The sequence below is a fragment of the Diadema antillarum genome, unplaced genomic scaffold (assembly GCF_040938485.1).
Source record: "Diadema antillarum isolate AM-2024a unplaced genomic scaffold, OU_Dant_1.0 seq00000043_RagTag, whole genome shotgun sequence".
Lineage (NCBI taxonomy): Eukaryota > Metazoa > Echinodermata > Echinoidea > Diadematoida > Diadematidae > Diadema > Diadema antillarum.
This window is the reverse complement of record NW_027271155.1, coordinates 380,739-400,886: the sequence shown is the minus strand read 5'-3', so window position 1 is coordinate 400,886 and position 20,148 is coordinate 380,739. Positions and strand designations below refer to the sequence as shown.

General features: G+C 39.9%; 1 protein-coding gene across 1 annotated transcript in view; it reads left to right on the top strand.

Moving 5' to 3' along the window:
• Nucleotides 1–12,127, top strand: part of LOC139725470 (lysosomal-trafficking regulator-like) — an 85,348-nt gene extending 73,221 nt beyond the window's left edge. The window contains exons 15-27 of the mRNA XM_071636547.1: nt 195–333; nt 1,021–1,213; nt 2,058–2,251; nt 2,791–3,033; nt 4,628–4,801; nt 5,452–5,733; nt 6,368–6,566; nt 7,460–7,585; nt 8,155–9,077; nt 9,602–9,771; nt 10,507–10,636; nt 11,054–11,235; nt 11,851–12,127. Coding sequence (XP_071492648.1) covers nt 195–333; nt 1,021–1,213; nt 2,058–2,251; nt 2,791–3,033; nt 4,628–4,801; nt 5,452–5,733; nt 6,368–6,566; nt 7,460–7,585; nt 8,155–9,077; nt 9,602–9,771; nt 10,507–10,636; nt 11,054–11,235; nt 11,851–12,127 — 3,232 coding nt within the window. The remainder of the gene's footprint in view (nt 1–194; nt 334–1,020; nt 1,214–2,057; nt 2,252–2,790; nt 3,034–4,627; nt 4,802–5,451; nt 5,734–6,367; nt 6,567–7,459; nt 7,586–8,154; nt 9,078–9,601; nt 9,772–10,506; nt 10,637–11,053; nt 11,236–11,850) is intronic.
• Nucleotides 12,128–20,148: the final 8,021 nt, after the last annotated feature.

Sequence of the window (20,148 nt, the reverse complement as noted above, 5' to 3'; positions counted from 1 at the left end):
TTCCTGTCACTGAAAGTTTAGTATGGTCATGTTCACACTGGATAGTAGCCAACACTGTAAACCAGATAAAAGCATGTGCTGCTTAAAAGAGACAGCATAGATAGGCTGGTAGGCTGACGTATGGGCAGTGGAAACACCTATACTTGTATCTACCTAATAGTGAATTGTGAAATGGGGTTGTGTTCACACTACAGGATAGGCCACAGTGCTGACCAGATTAAGCATGTGGTACTCTCAGAGACGGTGTGTGCTGGCATGCTGACGTGTGGGCAGTGGGAACACCTCGCCATCACTTACCAGGAGAAGAAGGATGACTCACAAGTACTTGGAATAGTAAGTAGGAAAAAATAAACCAAGTCCAAGTAATACAGAGCTATTGAAAATCAGAGTGGTTGTTTATGTACATTGGTGAGGATGTTAACTTGACTGTTGACCTAAAGTGCATGCAGGATAATCATATGTGAACAATATGTCAAGATGTTCTTAAGGTGTGAATAGGTGCATGCATACTTCTGTGTTAGTTGGTGCAGCTGTGTGTGTTTGTGTCTGATCTTGCAAAGATTGGTTAATATTCATGGGAACTGTTTTCAGTTTGATTTGAAAATGACTTGGGTATTCCACAAGAATGGTATCCTACTATTTTGACCGTAAAAATTGGTAGGCAGTGATAATTCTTCTTGCTCCCTCCTTACAGTTATAAATGCAAACTTCTTACCAAGGACTAACATAGACAAAATACTCTGAAAATTTGCCCTAGGGTTCTTTTAGTTGTGAGTCACAGAGTTATGATTGATTGATGCAATATGCCACCCAACCTTGTGATATGCACAATACCTGATACCAGAATACTTGTAAATTAGACATTTTATATAATATATGGATGAATGGTTGACTGGGGAAGGGCAACAAAGAAAACACCCATTATCTTCTTTGGCTGGTAGGAGAAAGATGACTTGTCTACATCATGTTCATCTACCAACGATATCTATAAGTTTGTTATTTTATGTAAATTCTTCATAGATTTCAGTGACTGTGAATGGCCACCGGCGCAAAGACCTTGTTGTTGACTACACTCACTCTCCAACATCATCACGGCCCGTGAACCACCCAATGCACTGCCTGGTTGGACACCAGCTCCCTAGTGGACACACCCAGGGGGCAGACACCAAGCCCCTTGGATCCTGGAGGCTGGGACACCTACACTTGTTTAATGGTTAGTCAGCACAACTCCTTTTCCACATGCTCATTTGTGTTCTAAGCTATTTACCTGGTATGTTAATATTTAGCAAGATTGTTTCCATCATCAGAGAATATTGCAGATAAGGTTAAGGTATGGAATGCAGGCTTTAAGATACTTTAAGGACAAATTTTTTGCTGAAATTACAGCAGCACTTTTAACATGTGTTAAAGTTGGACATATGGTCAGAATGTATTGTTGAAGTGAGAGTTTGTGAGGTTTTGTATGGGATAATCTCAGAAGTAGTAATAATATAGTATGGAATAGTGGTTTTGTTGGTGATTCGATCCAAAGGCAGTTACAGTTTGAGAGTACAATAAATCAATACAGTAGTAATCAAATGTGATGATCATAATGAAATTGCTGAGGTAAAGTTGATAAATGGTCTAGACTTGAACCCGAGCAGGCATGTACAACATACTAAAGATGTGTAACTTATTCATCTCCTTAGGCCAAGGTGTATGAATGAGCTCTGGCTGGAGCTACTACAGTCATGGCAAGGTCCTCCGGAAGAATTTTACCTACAATGAGGAGAATCTGCTTAGTTGATAATAATCTTTTGAGAGAACAGATTTTACACTGAAGAGGCCATGTTACATGAATGATCAAACATCATTTGTATCATGTGTAAAATACAATATCAAAACAAACGTCGATGTAGGGCAATTTGTCAATCAGTTGCAAACGCAATGCATGTTCAACTCAATGTATAATGGGCTGTAATATCATAAAAAGCAATGCATTGTGGGTCATTAGACCCCAAAGCTGACGAGTCCCATGAAATAATCTTTGTCACCAAATGATACCTGCCTGCTCCTAGACGCCAGTGCTCTACAGAGGGAGAGTATCTTCCACCTCTTCTCCATGGGGCCTAATCTCTACTCCCTCAGCCAGTGTGAGAACAGCAGGAACGCCCCTCTTTACAGCAGGCACATCACCAAGGATACGCTCATCGCCTGCGTCAAACAAGACATCCTCCTTGGGGATGGGGAGGTTGACGAGAAACTATTGCGGGTGAGAAGCTCAAAAAGAGAATGAATATTAATGATTGTATGACTAAACACCAGATTGTGTTGGGGATTTTAAGCTTTGAAGGTCACACTCCTTGTGTCTGTACACCAAGGAGCTGCCAAGAAAAGAACGAAATTTAAGATGTTGCTTATACGTGTCAAAGTTATCGCCAAAATGTGTTAAGATTTCTTTTTTTGTTATCAATAAAAATAAGGAAAAAAATGCAGCAAACTTATAACCTTGTATAAGATGCAAAAAGTGTGACAGTCATACTGAGAAATAGACTACTAATACTAATGCAAAATGAATAAGTGACTGCAGATCATTTGCCTTGTGACATGATAACAAATCACTGATTGTTCAGAAGTAATCTACATAGATAAACAAGTCAAAAATGATAAATGCTTGATTGAAGAAGAAATACCAGGTACTCTGGTATGTTTGAGGTAAATAGTCACATCACCTGCCATGACTATGGTATAAAGCATCACCATCTTTAACTGACCACTTTGACTCCTTCCCCGACATCCTCACCCTACCAGGAGAGTCTTGTGGCGACGTACTCCGCCCTCTCCCAAGCCTCCTTCAGCCTCTACCAGGCCACGCCCTCTGGCACCCTTAGCAAGGTCCTCCCGGGCAAGATGGTCCCCCCTGCTCTGATCCACTCCCCTACACCCGTGGCAGTCATTCACCAAGCCATCCCCACAGTTACACAAAACATGGGACTGCACAAGGCTGTCTATGAAATAGGGGGCATCGGCGTCTTCCTCTATCTGTTTGCCAAGGTATTTCCTTCGGGACACACAAGTACCGTGTGATTTCTTGTGATGTTTCGCCCCTCTCTGTTTCATACAGAATTCTTCCTCAATCTATGAATCTTGATATCTTGTGACATTTTTTCTTCATTTCTTGTTAGTTGTCAAATTCAGTGTCATTTCAAAAAGTTTTCAATCTCGTTACAGTGAAGCCCCAGTGTGGTATCATACTGATAAGGGCCATACAAATTTGCAAATTTTTAATAAAAATCAGTTAGATTGATCATAACTTTCATTATGATTTAGATTCACAATTGGAGGAGACTTAAAATTTTGTCATTGCTACCCCCTATTCGCCATTGTTAGGGTAGTCCTGAATTAACAGATTTGATATCTTGCAATTAAATGTGACCCGCTACAACAAAAGGATCCTAAAGTCGATGACGGCTGAGCCGAGAAAATCGAGTTTGAAGTCACATCATCAAAACTGGTCAAAACAATCAGATTTCTGTTTCTGGCATAATTCTGTAATCTAATGTTTTGTCTATCATCTCCTGAAATTTCAAAGCCAAATGATCAAAGGAAAGGCAAGAAATTGGAGTTTTTCTGGGACATGATTTTCCGACTTTCAGTGTAACAGAAACGTGTCTGAAGATTTGTATTTAGCGCCGCAGCTAGACTCCGCCCCTAGCAATGAGGAAGTTATCTCATTGGTCAGTGCGTGGCATCCTGATTACTGATTCATTGTGCGTAGACTGCTGGCGCTAAGCTTGAATGAACATCGCGGTGGTCGCTAGGAGCATACCTTCTATTGTCGAGCAGTGAAAACTGTCTCGCCTCCCCTTTATCATGATAGAGTCGGAAGGACAACTTTGAAGGCGTTTTTCTCGAAACGCTGATTTCCTCAACCACTTGACATGCGCTAATAAATCATCGATATCTCCGCAACCGAGTACTTTTATGAGTTGTGTTATATATGAAATTAAAGGAGAAGAGTAAGGAAATAATGTCATGCCATTTTCAGAAAATTGTCCTCCCCCCGACTTTCGGATCCTTTTGTTGCAGCGGGTCACAAATGTCTTTGTTGCTGTGTTTCCTAGGGTATTCCTTCTCAATATCCAAATATAATGTCTTGTGAATATATGTCTCTCTCTCATTAGCAACAGATGATGCCTGACACCAAATTAGCTTAAGTCAGATTCATCACTCAAAGCTCTACTTGCTTTGCATTAAAATACTACACAAGTATCTGTTTCTGGTATTCCAAAGCTTATAAGGGTATGTCAGTCATTCTGAGGTAAGAACAGGTAGTTTTTTAATGAAGAAGTGTCTGTATGACTATGCATAATTTGTTGCAATACATCAAGGAGCCTTCATGGCAAAATGTACACAGTTCATCAATGTTCAACAAGAGTCAATTACTGTTTGCAAGTGTAGAATCTCTCCCTGTTACCGATGACTAGAATGTCATCATGTTTTAAATTTGTTGCATGGACTTAGAATAAAAGGTATGGAATGTAAACTTGCACAAATAGCCTTCAGACACCACCTTGCTTTGGGGTAACTAGGCAAAAATGGAAATTGAACAAAAATTTTAAATGGATTGATGTATCCCTTGATGTAGGTGGTGGAGGTGAGCATTGATGAACAGCTCCAAGCCCTGGCTCTTCAGCTCCTCCTCACACTCCAATACTCCAGCTACGAGACCGCCCAGGAGTTCCGGGCCATGTCCGGGCCTCTCATGGTGGCCAACGTCCTCACCACGGACAGGTGTCTGGTGGGCCCACACATGCTGAAGGTGAGTTGGGCCTACCGAGTCTAAATGTATTACAGGAGGGACAGAGTTTGACTCAAGGGGTTAAAGATGTGACCCTAGGCATTGATGAACATCACATGTGTTCCTTACAGGTTTTTCCTACCAACCGTGGGATATGAAGAAGATGGAGCTCCATTAATTTGTAGGTAGATGACTGACCATACTCAGACATTGGTGCAGGTCACATACCCTTAATGGATTGGTCTTAGCAAGTATGGCAATAACCTTATGGTTGAATAAGTCTCTTTTGGATGAAAATGAAATGTAATATTTTACTTTTTTTGGGAAAAGCACACACTGCACACTTCAAACAGCATTTGCTGCTATGTTACCTCAGAGTTGAAATTGACACTGGTTTGAAACAGTTCTAAGTCTGGGATGCAGAATTAGTCAAAATCCCATTATTACTTTTCAGCTTTATATGCTTGTGATATACCAAGTGTGATACTCTATGAGTTTACAGAAATTGTCCACTTACTTTGTCAGTAAAGTCATAACTTTAATGATATGTCATACCTCTTATTCACTGATTTGTTTTTGATAAGACATGGGATATTAGTTGTCAAACGTTTTCCCAACTGAGCTATTTTGGTAACTTAGAATTAAATCTCTGTACACATATTTCTCCGCAGGTCTTATTTGATGCATGCTGTAGTGAACCTGTAGTGTTCCAGTGCACCCTGGTTCATCACTACAAGGTCAACCAGGAGTCGACGGCCATTCTCCAGGACACTGAGTTCTTCAACCGGCTCCTCCTGAACTGGAGGGTGTGGGAGCGGGCCCAGCGGGGAGTCTGGAAGATTCTTCTGGAGGCGATTCTATCCCTCATCCGACCTGACCACCCCTTCTGTGCCTTCAACACCAACCAGATGTACAGGGTAGGGCTGGTCCAAACACTGCTTACCATCTGCAGGGTGAGTGTGTAGGGGTCTTGCTTCAAGTAATGGGAAAGATCTTTAGTCGTCATCAATGTAGTGGTTCAGCATTATTATTGTAATTATCATCACCATTGTTGCATAGTCATTACCTCCACCTATTATCATCATCATTATCATCATCATCATCATCACCATCATCATCACCACCATCACCACCAGCATCACCACCAGCATCATCATCATCGTCATCATCATCATCATCATCATCTTCATCATGTTTTAGTAAGTCTCTATGGATAGATAGATCAGTCAGATTTTGTTAAGACCACTTTTTTTTTTCACTCAGCCCTGATTAATCGTATCCATAATTACACCCCTTCAATGTACAAGTGTATGTTTCCCAAAGTCTCATTTTGGATTTCACAGATTGTTAGGCTATGAAGAAAGATAAAGTACCAGCTTTGTCTTCATAGGTGCCAATATACATTGTTTCCCTCTGCTTAGACTTAGTCATGAAATGCTCCAAGTTCGATAGAGAAACATGTGTTACCAGAGTACTATTAAAGAGAATCGTAGACAGCAACTACTGTAGTAATTTGCACCTGGTGCAAGGAGCTTGGAGTTGAATGTTGGCTTTCTCTCCCCCTACCACCCTCCCCCTCCCCCACAGGAGAGGCACAGTGAGGACCTGCCCACTCTGCCTGCAGACTCCTACCCCGCCCTGATAGAGATCATCCAGACGATGGTAGGGAATCCCCCAGACCCACACCTCATGGCTGAGATTGATGACTTCTTGCTGGCCACACACCCAGCTGTCAACACGTTCGTCTGCCACGCCCTCTCCAGCTTCTACTTCATCCTACACAAAGGTGCAGTAACCTCAAGAAATAACAAGTATTCAGATCTTTAAAGGTCCTGTTTATCTTTGGGAGCAGTGATTTAAAAGAATGTTCAATATATTACATTTGATGCATATGTGTGTTGTAGGTCAGTTGTATCACAAAACATCCTACCATATAAAATTTTTGCGATAAAACCTAGAATATAAGGAAATATCACTATTTTTCTCATCAAACCATAGCTGTAGACGGTTTAGTCTGGAAACAATTTTATTATAACTATTGTTCACATTTTGTATATTTAACAATACTTAACATCGATTATACTATTGCAAATTTTTACATTAGTTGTTTCTATCCCTATGTCACACTTAAGAATTATTTTGAAGCATTAATGCTGGGTTTTTGTTTCATCTGCAAATGATAAATTATGCCTTTAAGATGAGTTGATCAAAACTATCACATACTCTTCACAGCATGAGATATTTGTTTTGAGGAGGAAATTCATTGTCTTGTAAAGAGCAAATTTTTCTGCAGTAGATTTTTAATACTTCTCACCTCAATAGTCAAAGCAGGTGTAGTTGCAGCAACATTGGCAGTGGTGGATGTGTTCACTTATTAATATTTTCAGGAAAACATACAATTTGAACATACATGGTAGTAGAAATTTCATCTTGAAACATATAGGACAGTACCTTGTCTTTTAAACACAAACTAATGCAGAACATTGTTTGATACATGAATGGGGAAAAAAGTGCTAGGTTTCAGTATATTTGGGTCTAAATGATGTGACTCAGATTTGATTCTCATCAATTTGAAAGCAAAGGAATGCTAAGAATGTGCAGAGTCTATCCGATTAATGTCCTGGTGCCGCTGAACTGGTGATTGGTTCAAATCAGTTTATCATGTGCTCTGTTCTGCAGGGAAATGGTACAAGTCCCGGTCCAGCACACCATCAGAGATCAGCATGACTGACCTGGATGGGGCATCCCAGTTAGGCTTCAAGCTGGGCAAGCCCCCCGCCTCCAGAGCAGAGATGAAACACAGAGGTACCAAAACTCAAAAAGATATACGTCTCATACATCACATTGGATTTTATTTGTGAGCATTACTACACTGTGTAGGAAATATATTTGTTGCTCCATAAACTGGATTTATGCAGACCAAATTTTCTTGTTAGCTTTAAGAAACCTTGAGATCTGATTACTCTTGTTTGAAGTATTAACAGAATTTCATCTTTGAGATGACATTTATCTCACTCATACTGATATTTATGTATCATTGACAAATTGGACTCTTGTGATTTAAAAGTGATCATGATTGCCTCACCTCAATTCAAATAATGGCTATTATAATGAGCCGAGACAGAAGCATGTTATATAATGTACATTCGTCTCCTCATGAGTCCTGCAATGACTCGTAGATGATTATGATCTTTGAGTAATTAATAGTGAATGATGAAGGGGATGAAGAGGTAGACACATAGATAAAAATTATAGTCGATTAAAGAGAACAAATCAACTTTAAATTTTGGAAACGAAAGCAGTTTTTTTTTTTTTTTATATGATACGGAAGTAATGACATTGATGGAATTTTCCTTTTTGTCATTGGATTGCAGGTAGCAAGGACATTGCTCTATCACCGCTTGATAATTCAGACCAGGGCAAAGGAGATACCAATGCTGCAGCCTCCCCCAGAGAGATTCTTCCCAAGGAGAGTGGCTTCATTCCGAGGACCGACAGGAATTCTGACTCCACAAGTCCACTGGCAGAGGAAAATGGCAAGGATGAGGTTGATGCGGTTGACAGACATATCGGTGGTAGATTGCAGCGGGACGGTGGAGGAGGAGATAAGGTTGATGGAGGAGATGAGGTCGATGGAGGAGGTATGATCGATGGAGACACTGACACCAGCGATGAAGTGTCGTCATCACTATCATCCACCATGAGGTCTGATGACAGTAGGAGTATCTCAAGTGGAGAGGAGGGGAAGGGAGAAGGCATGGAGGTAATTAGCAGATTTGAAATTGACAATGATGATGAAAATGTTGGCAAGGAAACAAAACTTGATGATGGGGAGAATGTGGAAGATGCCAATTCACCAACCACGCCCGGAAAAGGTGGAGATTTTCATGGCAGAAGGACTAAAAGGGCTTCCTCAATGTTGGCCAGGATTCCGGAACATGAATCGGTGGATATCTCGCCCGCTGCCAAGGATGGCGAGGAGAATCCGGTTTCCCCCTTTGAGGAGCTGTCGGCCGATCTGCCTGAGAAACCTGCACAGGATGGAGGGGATGAGAAGAGCCCGGTGGTGGAGGATGGGGGTAGTTTGGTGGTGTCCAGCTACGACAGCTTGGATGCCAGCCGCAGGGACATCTCTCTCAACAAACTCTGCTCGGGACTCCTGGACCTTCTCGCTGACTGTGTCATATTCATCCCGGAATCCCGCCTGGACAAGGTCCTGGGCATCGTTCTCAAACCAGAGACGTTGATCGTCATGGCGCACCATCACTCGGAAGAGATTCGCACCAGTGTGGTCAAGGTGAATCCACTCACTTTCCTTTTCCCGCTCTGTCACCCTAGCTCTATCTCTGAGTAATCCATCCAGACACCTGTCTCTATATTAATTTACATGTTGCTATCTCAAGATGTGTAGATTCCAAGAATTCATATTGATGTTGTCAATCAACTTTAGATGGGATATTAACCTTACCTGCTGCCTTTGCTGGCAATAATGAGTTGTAGAATAGTTATGCTGAGACACCACCTTGCAATTCTGCAATCTTGTCTTCTTATTATAGAAATTAATCCTGTCTTTTAAAAATGGTTGTGTGTGAAAACAAGAAAATGTTTGCTAATTTGCAGTATCATTCAACTAATCTTCAGTGTTACTATAAAGTGAAGACACTCTGATTTTACAAATCTGTCATGATGTTGTTACTTAGAATCACTAGTATATTTTCTACCATTCAAGTTAAATTGGGTAGATATCTGAACTATGCTGTATAATTCATGTCATTGTGTCAGTCATAAGGGTGACACATACCAAACTTATATTCCCCTTAGCTCTTGGATGTGTACTTCCACCGCGCCAGCGAGACTCAGCTGGCTAATTTCCTGCGCATGCAGGGTTTCCACCAGCTGGCCAATCAGCTCCACCAGTACCCAGCCAGCGCTGGGCTAGCTGAGGCCTGCCTCACCATCACCTTTGGCAAGCCAGTCAGCCTTACTGAAGAGTGAGAATCATGTTAATAAATCCTCGTACTAGATACGCAAGTGTTAGAAATGTAAAACATAGTTCTCGTAAGGCTCAAAATTCATCTTCCACCATTCGGAATTTGTTTGCAGTACATCCAGAAAGTTTACCAAGAAACTTGTTTGGCTGACGCGATTTGTATTTTGAGGTCAAAGATGTGAAATAATTTTTTGTAGACCGGAGTACCAGACTTTTATTCCGAAGCGCATGATCGATCATGCCCTAACAGCAGTATTTCCAAACAAGTTACGTGCAATTCGCTCTCTCGCAGAAGATTAATTTGTAATTGATTCTAAAGCATTAAATAGCAGCCATAATTGGATATGTTCTCAGATTGCAATACTTTAAAAGAGGTTATACACTGTTCACTGAATGTTTGAAGAGATTAGCAAGCACTAGATATACACTGTAGCAGTATTGTAAATAAATATTTTGTGTGTATTTGTGGTCACTGAACATTCTGCAGCATTGTGCTTTCATCAGTGTTCTTATTTATGTATGGAACACATAACCAAACATACAACATGAAACTCTTAAATGTCTTCTAATTCTCAAGTTAATTGCTGTTTTTATCCTGTTTGTTCCAAGATCTTTCCAGAAGATTCTTGAAAGCACATCAAAAATGATTATTATGGGGATAATAGTAAGTTATTCTTTGATCCAATGACAATGATTATGGGTGTTAATCATCACTCTTGTCAATTCTTCTCCTCAGCCTTGACTTAGCCTTGATTCAAGACTTGCCCAAGTTCAGGCAGCTCTCCGTGGTACTCATTTGCTCTCTCCTAGAGAACTCCACCCACGACAGTGTGCTATGTCACAACATCTTTTGTGTCATACTTCACGTAAGTGTCTCTATTTATCTGTTCCTCAAGACACAGTAGGAGGAAATTATTTGCAAAGACTTACAAAAAAATAGGACTTCCATCAGTATTTTCATAGTATGTGATTTTCTACATTTCTCCAACACAAATTAATATGTTTTTAAACAAATTGTTCTTTGGGTAATTATGAATATCTGAGGGTATAACAAGAGCTTCCAAGTCTTCTTGACTTTTTTCTCACACCCCAGTTCAGCTGTAATGGAAATCTAAGTTACGCTTGTTGGTTCTCAGAAAATCACTGTCATGTGTGATGGCAACTTTTAAACACTGCAGCACATGGAACTGTAGTATTGCCCCCATAAAGTGGGCTAGTGCGGCTGTAATGGTTAAAAATGTGGGGTGATTTTTTTGATGAATTTTGTTTGTCTCTCTGGTTAGTTGTTTGAGGGTTGCCCTCAGCTGGTACCTGCCATGCTGAACAATGGCCTGTTGCAAGCCACCACCAACACACTGGCAACGTTGTGCACCGCCTCCATGGAGGAGCTGGACTTTGAATCCCTGACCGTCCTCCTGGACGATGTCAGACATCTGCTGGCCTGCATTGGTAACAGGGTCTTCAGGTAGGTCTGTGTTATGTAATACTGGACCTCATCAGGTCATTTGGGAACATTGTATATCTGGCCTCCACTACAACTTCAATAATTAAATCTAATATCTATGTTCAGTATATTGGTATATGTGTATTTGAAGTGTACATAGTTTACATGCCTTGAAGTGGGAAAATGATATGAATTGATTGAGCAGTGAATTTCATTCAAAGGAGGAAATCAAAGGTGTCATAGTATCTGTAGTTTTGTGACTTTGTAAGTGGATAGGTTTGCCTGTTGTGTTGAAAAGTTGGCGTGGTATTTCATGTTTCTTCAATAATCCTGGCATATACCTAACTGAACCAGCATTAACTTAAGCACAGTGCAGTTATTAAAGTCTCTATACCCTTTTGAATGAACTAGAAAATAGCAATTACTTGCATGTATTTGTGTTTATCCAAACTCATTATTGTTATCAGATTTCACTAGAAAATTATGACCCATACAGAATGAGAAGAATATTGTAAAATATGTATGAATAATTGAAAACCACAGAGGGACACTTTTCTGCCTGGTCCCATGTATGCAATTTTGTGTCATGAGGTGATGATTGAATTTTACACACCCCTATTTCCACCATTACTTCAGCATGTCTGGTGAGCAGAACTTTCAGCATCTGGAGGACATGCTGACCATCCTTGGCGGGCTGGAGGAGATGTTCCGCCGCAACTACGGCTCCAGCTCCGCCGCTTGCCGCCTGGTCCAGGGCACGCAGTGCTACGTGGTGCGCGAGATCCTGGAACACTTCCACAGCACTTCCAAGGCCATGGAGTCCACCCTATCAACTGGGACTAGGACCAGTGGACTGCATAAGAGTGTCAGCTACTCTGGTGAGAGAATGGCCCAGAGATCTGGACCTGTGTGAAAAGTTTAATCGCTTTGCTTCACATGAAAAGAAAAACACATGCACATTGTATTTCAAAAACATATATCTTTGACTCTGAATTACCTCATTTGCCAATATATTAAGTCCCCCAAACTAAAAGATATAAGATTGAATGAAAATGAAATGTTCATTTCAATCCAAACTAAAAATATCCGTCAAGTCTTTAGCCATATTATTTCTCTTGTTATAAGTGTCCATATCATTTGATATGATATTGCGTGAGAATATTTCAGATTTGCCAAACTTTTCATATATTATTTTTGCCAAAGACATGGAAGTCAGTAGAATAACATCTTGTTAAAAGAGGTGACTTTCTTCTGACTGTGTTTCAGTATAACTTTGACACTTTCCACAACTTTTGCATAATAGAAAGCTTTTCTTTGTGTGTGTGTGTGTGTGCTTGCAAAACACAAAGCAAACTACATACTTATAAATGGTTACACCAGTCAGGGTATTACGCTATGTTGAAGTCACCTGTTGTTTATTTTTTTCTTTGTTTTCACCAAGATTTTCATAATTCTCTAAGTTTGCAGCTTAGCACATATAAGTTCATGTTTATCCTGCAGTACCACAGTCATCATTGGAGACATTGCAGTGGATGTCCATGTTGCTAACAGCTATCAATGACTTTAACATTTATCAGCAGATTCATCAAAAATATGCATTGTTGAAAAATACAGCAATGCAAATTTACCTGTGAATATAACAAATCTTGTATGCAAGAGGACTGTTTTTTTTTTTATTATTTCAAGACTGATATTTGCATATAAAGCTCCAAGGCAGTATTATGTGCGGGGGGGGGGGGGGGGGGGGGGGGGACATTAAAGCATTTGTATTGAAAATGAGGTAAAAATTTCACATACATTCATATTTGTCCTTTGATGTAGAATCAGTACAGTAAGATTTCAGATAAAAAGAGGTATATGAGTTGGTACAAAAAGCACAGCACAACTATTGAGTTTCTTAACAAATTGCATGTGTTTACTTCTTTGTTTCTTTATGTATTTTATTATGCCCTGACAATGCTGCATTTGAATGCTTAAACAGATACTCAATAAGAAAACATTTTCTGTTCCAATTTGTGTGGAATGGGAGTTTGTGCTAAACTCAATTTTTATTGAAAGATTTTGTCCTTGGGAATAGTGGCATTACTGATCTATCAGGACATGACACTCCCAGGTACTCTAAAGGGCTTTTTACACTTGTAAATTTTTGCTTAGTCCCGTACCAACGGTGTGGCTAAGGGGGGGCCTTAGCCCCACCGTTGGTACGGGACTATCCTTAGCCCACTTTCTGTTTACACTCGTTTTTGCCAAAGTGGGCTAGCCCCACCGATAGTCCGGTACTATCTGGCCCTGCAAAATAGCAGGGTTAGCACCGCAATTGTGGTGCCAAGCAAGTGAGTGTAAACAGAACGAAAAAATAATCCTGGGCTAAGCGACGGAGACGAAGTCCGACCCTCACTGACCAATCAGAAACGAGGTAATCAAGTGCTGCCGGTGCGTGCGTGTACGTGTACAGTACACAGCGTAATCATGAATATTCATGTTGTTTGGAAAGTCCGGGGCTAAGAAATACGAGTGTAAAAAGGTCATTTTTCTCCTTAGCCCTGGACAAGAGATAGTACGGGACTAATGGACCGGTGTAAAAAGCTGAAAAAATTGGTACGGGACTAACGATAGTCCTGGGTCAGAGAAAGTCCGGGGTTAAGAAACACAAGTGTAAAAAGCCCTTAAAAAGCCCAAGAAGGTAGGCATCAAATCCATAAAATAGACACATACATTGTACTGTAGGGCATTATTAGTCTTTTATGGTCTCATACAGCCTTGAAGCTGTTGTGTCATTGTTTTGTCTACAGATTTATTGGCCCTTTGTACGTGTCAGTTTGTATGCATTCTTAAACTCAAGAAGCATTACTGACAAAACATGTCATGCTACAATATAATCATTTATGAGAAATCATTATTCAATTTTGTCCATTGATATAAACAAGCCATGGAAATACCAGCCATATATTTCCAAAATCAATGGAAACAATTTCAAATTTCATGCACATTCCTCAGCTTACACAAAGGAAGTGGAACTCAAATAATGTTTTTCAAACCCATTCAAAAATATAACAATCCATTTCACAGGAAGTTGAATTCAGCAGTGAAATGTACAGAGTTTAATGCACCAGTTATGTATTTTTCAGGAAGCGATTGAAATGCCAAGCAAAGTTCACTTTCCACGACACTGTATCAGACCTTCACATACACATATACAAAAGAATATGTTGTGGTCAGGTGACCCCCCCCCCAAAAAAAAAAAAAAAAAAAAAAATGGCAGCCAAAATGTCCGGCAAAAAACGGAGTGAAATTCCCTTTCGTTTCCTTCTAAAGGGAGAAATTGTAAGCATTGGTTTAACCTATTTCGAGGGTGGTGAATTCGAATCTGCATGATGCAACTCTTGGCCAAAAACGGAAATTCACATGTACTTCCTTCTAAATGGTTGACAAGTGAAAACAATATTTTTACCCTATGAGGGTGTTTAAACCGAATCTGAATTATGCAACTCTTGCATTCCAGAAAGTTTTGCAATGTCGATAGTAGCCGAAATGGCCCTTAGAAATTAAAATTGCAATACTATTTTATGAATATTACCTTACAAATCTTGAAAAATTGAAAACAAATAATGTTGTTAATGGTTTTGCCCTATTTCGATTGCGCTTAATTTGAATCTGGTTGGGGCAACTCTTGCATTCTTTAGGGGTTTTGAGATATTCAAGATTACAGCCAAAATGGGCGGGCCCAAAAAATTAAAATGGCATTGTAACTGTTTACTTTTATATAGATGGTGAAAAATTAACAGTAAATGATGGTCTTCACGTATATTTTCCGGATGAATCCAAGGGGGAATCCGGATCTGGTTGATACTATTCCTGCATCCTTGAGGGCTTTGATTTGGGCTACTCAAGTGGAGCGAATTTGTCAAATCAGCCAAAATGGTATGCCCCCCCCCCCAAAAAAAAGCCTCAACAATATTAATGTATACACCAAAATATTCCAATAATGTGCTCCTCAAAGGATGTTTTCACCCGTACTTAAAAGGTTATTTTTAACATTAATTCTCTGGAAGAATTGAAAGCCTGACACTATACGAATTACACAACTGACTGATGGTTTTATCTCCTTAAAAAGATATGAAAGCTGGTTTGCGAAAATTGGCCAACAATATGGCTCTCACTATCTGATTACTTACCTATATTGGCTTGTTTAATCGTTTTAAATATTATTTTTTTCCCACAAAGTAATCACTGATGACTTGGCAACAGATCTCTGTTTTTGATAAAAACCCTTCTTACATTCTGATTAATTTAGTTGAATAGTAATGACTGTTTGTATGACTATCATTCTCTAGATGTGGAATAATCCGCGGAGTGGAAATTTAAATGAGTTTCGTGCTCCATATAGAACTATCTCGAAATGAGAAAGATATTTTTTTTTGTTTATATCAGTACTTGACAAAGTTATGCTCTCATGCGGAGATTGTTAAACAAGTGGATTTCGCTAAATTGGCAAATCGCTAAAGTCAGTCTTCTTTGGTTCATTTTGTTTTGATCTGTTTGATCATGCTCCTCCATCTCGATAAGTCCTTGTCCCTCCCTAAAGGCTAAACTTTTCTACAAAATGATATTCATGATGACGCTCATGAGTATTGAACAGATAGGTGTAATACTCAGGGTATTACTATATAATATCCATATATACAAGTATGATTTCAATATCATCGACATGTAAAAAAATCCATGCCAGACATAATATTGGAATATCTCAGTATATTACCATTGTGACGGTAATTTTGGATGCCATTTGACAAATTTGACAAATTCGCTCAACTAAATTGAATTAAAAAATATACGAATTATTGCTTTTCACCCTGGGTTCAATGTATTACCCCGCTTCACTTTCATAGAGCACAATATTTCGCCATTTATAAAAAGATATTAAGGAATTTCCGGTTATACAGGACATTATCAATATCTCAAAACATTGAGCACCCTCAAAATGGGGTAAGACCATCAATTCATTTTCAATTTTTCACCAATTAGAAAGAAACATTAATATTGGAATGTCAATTTTTGACAGTTATTTTGTCGGTCATCTTGAACATCTTCAAAACCCTAAATAATGCAGAAGTTGATTCAACCAAATTGGGATTCAGCACCATCAAAATAGGCTTAAACCATCAAAAAACATTGGATGGACGGTAAAACAAGGTTCAGCCTCTGGCACCCAGATTATCGTGAGGAAGTGGGGTATCTCTCTATAGCCACTCCTCCCATATTCTCAGAATATTACAATTCTCACTCTTTTCATAGAAACAAAACAATATCTCATGAAAAGTGTGCACCATATCTCTGAATTTTAGGTCTGAAAAATGCAAAATTTATCTTGGGGTGCACGTCACGAGACCGACACCCACGAGTCATACATCCCACGAGTCAGGTGCGCCGGAAGCAGTTTTGGATTTTTTTTTTTTTTTGGGGGGGGGGCAAATATTGCAGGGGGCTCACGATAGACCATACATATGTTACACAATATACACATACACACACACACACACACACATCTATATATATATATATATATATATATATATATATGTGTGTGTGTGTGTGTGTATATATATATATATATATATATATATATATATGTAAAGTGGCGTACGGTGGGTCGAAACATTGGGGGTGGGCACCTTGTGGAAAAGTAATTTTGACGGTGTGTATGCTTGTGCGTGTGTGCGTGCGCAATAATGGGACTACAATACATTACGGAATGTGATACACTCAACAACGCAGTCATTGAGCAACATTGTACGTTTTCCTTACATGGATTATGGAATGACGGTGTGAAACGACAAATTATATAGGCCTACTGTCAGCAACATCAGGAGAATTGCATAACGATAAAATGCGAGCGAGCGGAGCGAGAGAGCTTGAAAATTTTGCCATTTTACAGTCCCAAAACTGCCGTTTGTAGCTATATCTTTCGCTTTGGAAATTAAGGGGGGGGGGGGCATCGGGCGCAACTGCTGGCAATTACTGGCGGCAACATTAGGAGAATGGCATAACCATTCAATGCAAGCGAGCGAAGCGAGCGAGCTTGAAAATTTTGACATTCTACAGTCCCAAAACTGGCGTTTGTAGCTATATCTTTCGCTTTGGAAATTAATGGGGGCGCATCGGGCGCAACTGCTGGCAATTACTGGCAGCAACATTAGGAGAATGGCATAATGATTCAATGCGAGCAAGCGAAGCGAGCGAGCTTGAAAATTTTGACATTCTACAGTCCAAAAACTGCCGTTGTAGCTACGTTTTTCGCTTTGGAAATTAAGGGGGAGGCGCACCGGGCTCAACTGCTGGCAATTAGTGGCTCCAACGTTTATAGGAAAATGGCATAACGAATAAATTTGACGATTGATTTTGACATTTAACAGTCCCCAAACTGCCGTTTGTAGCTATATTTTTTTTTTTCGCTTTGGAAATTAAGGGGGGGGGGGTGTTGGCGGCCCAGGCGCAACTGCTGGCAATTACTGGCAGCAACATCAGGAGAATGGCATAGCGATTGAATGCGAGCGAGCGAGCTTGGAAATTTTGACATTCCAGTCCAAAAACTGCCGTTAGTAGCTATGTTTTTTCGCGTTTATTCATTTATATACATATCTATCTTATTTTATCTATTTTTATTTTTATTTATTTTTTTTTGGGGGGGAGGGGGCTTTTTTGGGGGGCAAAAATGCGTTTTGCCCCCCCCCCCCCCCCCCACACTTTTTGGATGGGGGGGGGGGGGGGGCCGCCCCCCTGCCCCCCCCCCCCCCCACTTCCGGCGCCTATGCCACGAGTTGCATACAGCCCACAAGTCATACAGCCCACGGTACAGCTCACAAGTCATACAGCCCATTATAGTTATACAGCCCACGAGTTCGACACTGTAAATAAAACCACGAGTTCGACATCAAGTAAAATAAGCTCATGAGTTATACAGCCCATGAGTTCGACACTATGCAGAAAAGGCTCACGAGACCGACAGTACGCAAACAAAGTCCACGAGACCAACACTATAGGCAACGAAGGCCCACGAGACCGACAGGATGAACAGTGCCAACTGTAGACCTATGGTGTCCAGATACTGTGTAATGGCATAAGGTAGATATATGAGAGCTGGAAAAGGAGAGGTGATTAATATGGTTTCACCCCCTCATTTGCCCTCCCTCACCCCCTGAAATGTTCAAGATCTTTAATTGCGTTTGCGTGTGTGAGTGTTTGTTGAAAAAAATAAACGAAATTCAGTAAAAGTTTGCTTCAGATCTTTCCACATTGATTTAAAAAGTGCCAAAACACCTTCGTTTAACTTTCCGCAAAACGCGTACACTTAGAAAGAAAAAATGAAATGTGGACATTCAGATCAACCAACTAGAAAAAAATACCCAGTTGTGAAGTGAAGTTTACAAGGAGATATTTCACAAAATAATCAATGTTGCAGTGCACACCTGCTTTACATGATCTGAAGGGGGCGTACGTCATCTGCCAAGGTGTTGATTTAGTAGAAATTCACAGAAAATAACGTAATTGTCTTTTAAGGTAGAGCGTTAAGGATTCGGAAAAGAAGACGCATCCATGAAAACAGCAACTCTATATTATCATGAAATATACACGGTTTTGAGAAGAATATTTTTACAAACACCAGCCACAAATCGAGGTGAATCCCTGCGATAAAACGTTTTCATCCATTGAATGTCATGCAGTCTATAGTTACATTTATAATTGCAAAATGAACTCTAAAACGTCTCAGCAGGCGGGTAGGATAATGAGGCTTACTTAACTAGTGAAGCGAGAAAGAAAAGGGAGAAAAAACTTACATCCTGTCCATCTTCTAACTTGAAATCGGAAAAGCCTAATAAAAATTACACAATGACATTATCATGGCAAAGATCTAAAATTAACCAAATATTGTTTTTGTCCTCTTTCATCTATTCTTTTTTTTTTGGGGGGGGGGTGCCATGGAGAGTATACAATTTTATTTAAAAAAACAATAATCGGTAACAATGTCTCTCCCCTTAGTGTGACAGACTGCCCCGACACACGTGTAGAAATACATATTTGATGTCGCTGATATGTAGAAAGTGTTATTCAATTAGTTAAAATCTCTTTGCTCGATAGTGTGACGAAATTGCACCCGCTATGTGTTATTTTTCCCTTCGTGCATGGAACACCCTGTACAGGTATAACTTGAAATTGACATGTAGATGGCGCTGTTCATCCTGTCGGTCTCGTGAACGTGAACTACTAGTACTTTGCGTAGTGTTGGCTTCCCTTCCAAAAGCCCTATAGGGGGTTAAAATCACAACCTCTGTATCTCTGTAGAGTTTCTTTGGTAGTTGAGTAGTCCGCAAGGTCTGTTTTGTTACACTTTCCCCAAACCACAGAGCAATAATCTATGTGAGGAAGGATAAATGAGTAATACAGCTGTGCCAGAATCGTTTCTGTTAGAAAAAACTTTATCCCCCTGATACATGCTATTGCTCGATTAACTTTTCTAGTTATATTAGATACGTGTAATGACCAGTTTAAACTCTGATCAAGAATTACACCAAGATACTTAATATTTGTAACGTTTTCAAGGTAATCTTCTTCATGAGTAATTCTTAGGATCTGATTTCTAATTTTACGTTTGGTTCCAAAAACCATAACTTTCGTTTTTGTGGCATTGATTTTCATTTGATTAATTCTGAACCATTCACACAATGAATTATATTCCTTTTGCAGGGTCATTTGAATACTAAGAATATTTTTCCCTTGCAAAACAATGCCGTGTCGTCAGCGTAAAGGGTGATTTTAGTTTGATTTTCAAAAGATAAATTACACATATCATTGATAAATAGACATAAAAGTAAGGGCCCCAGAATGGAGCCTTGGGGAACACCAGAAGACAAACCTTCTCAAATGCACTCTGGGCGC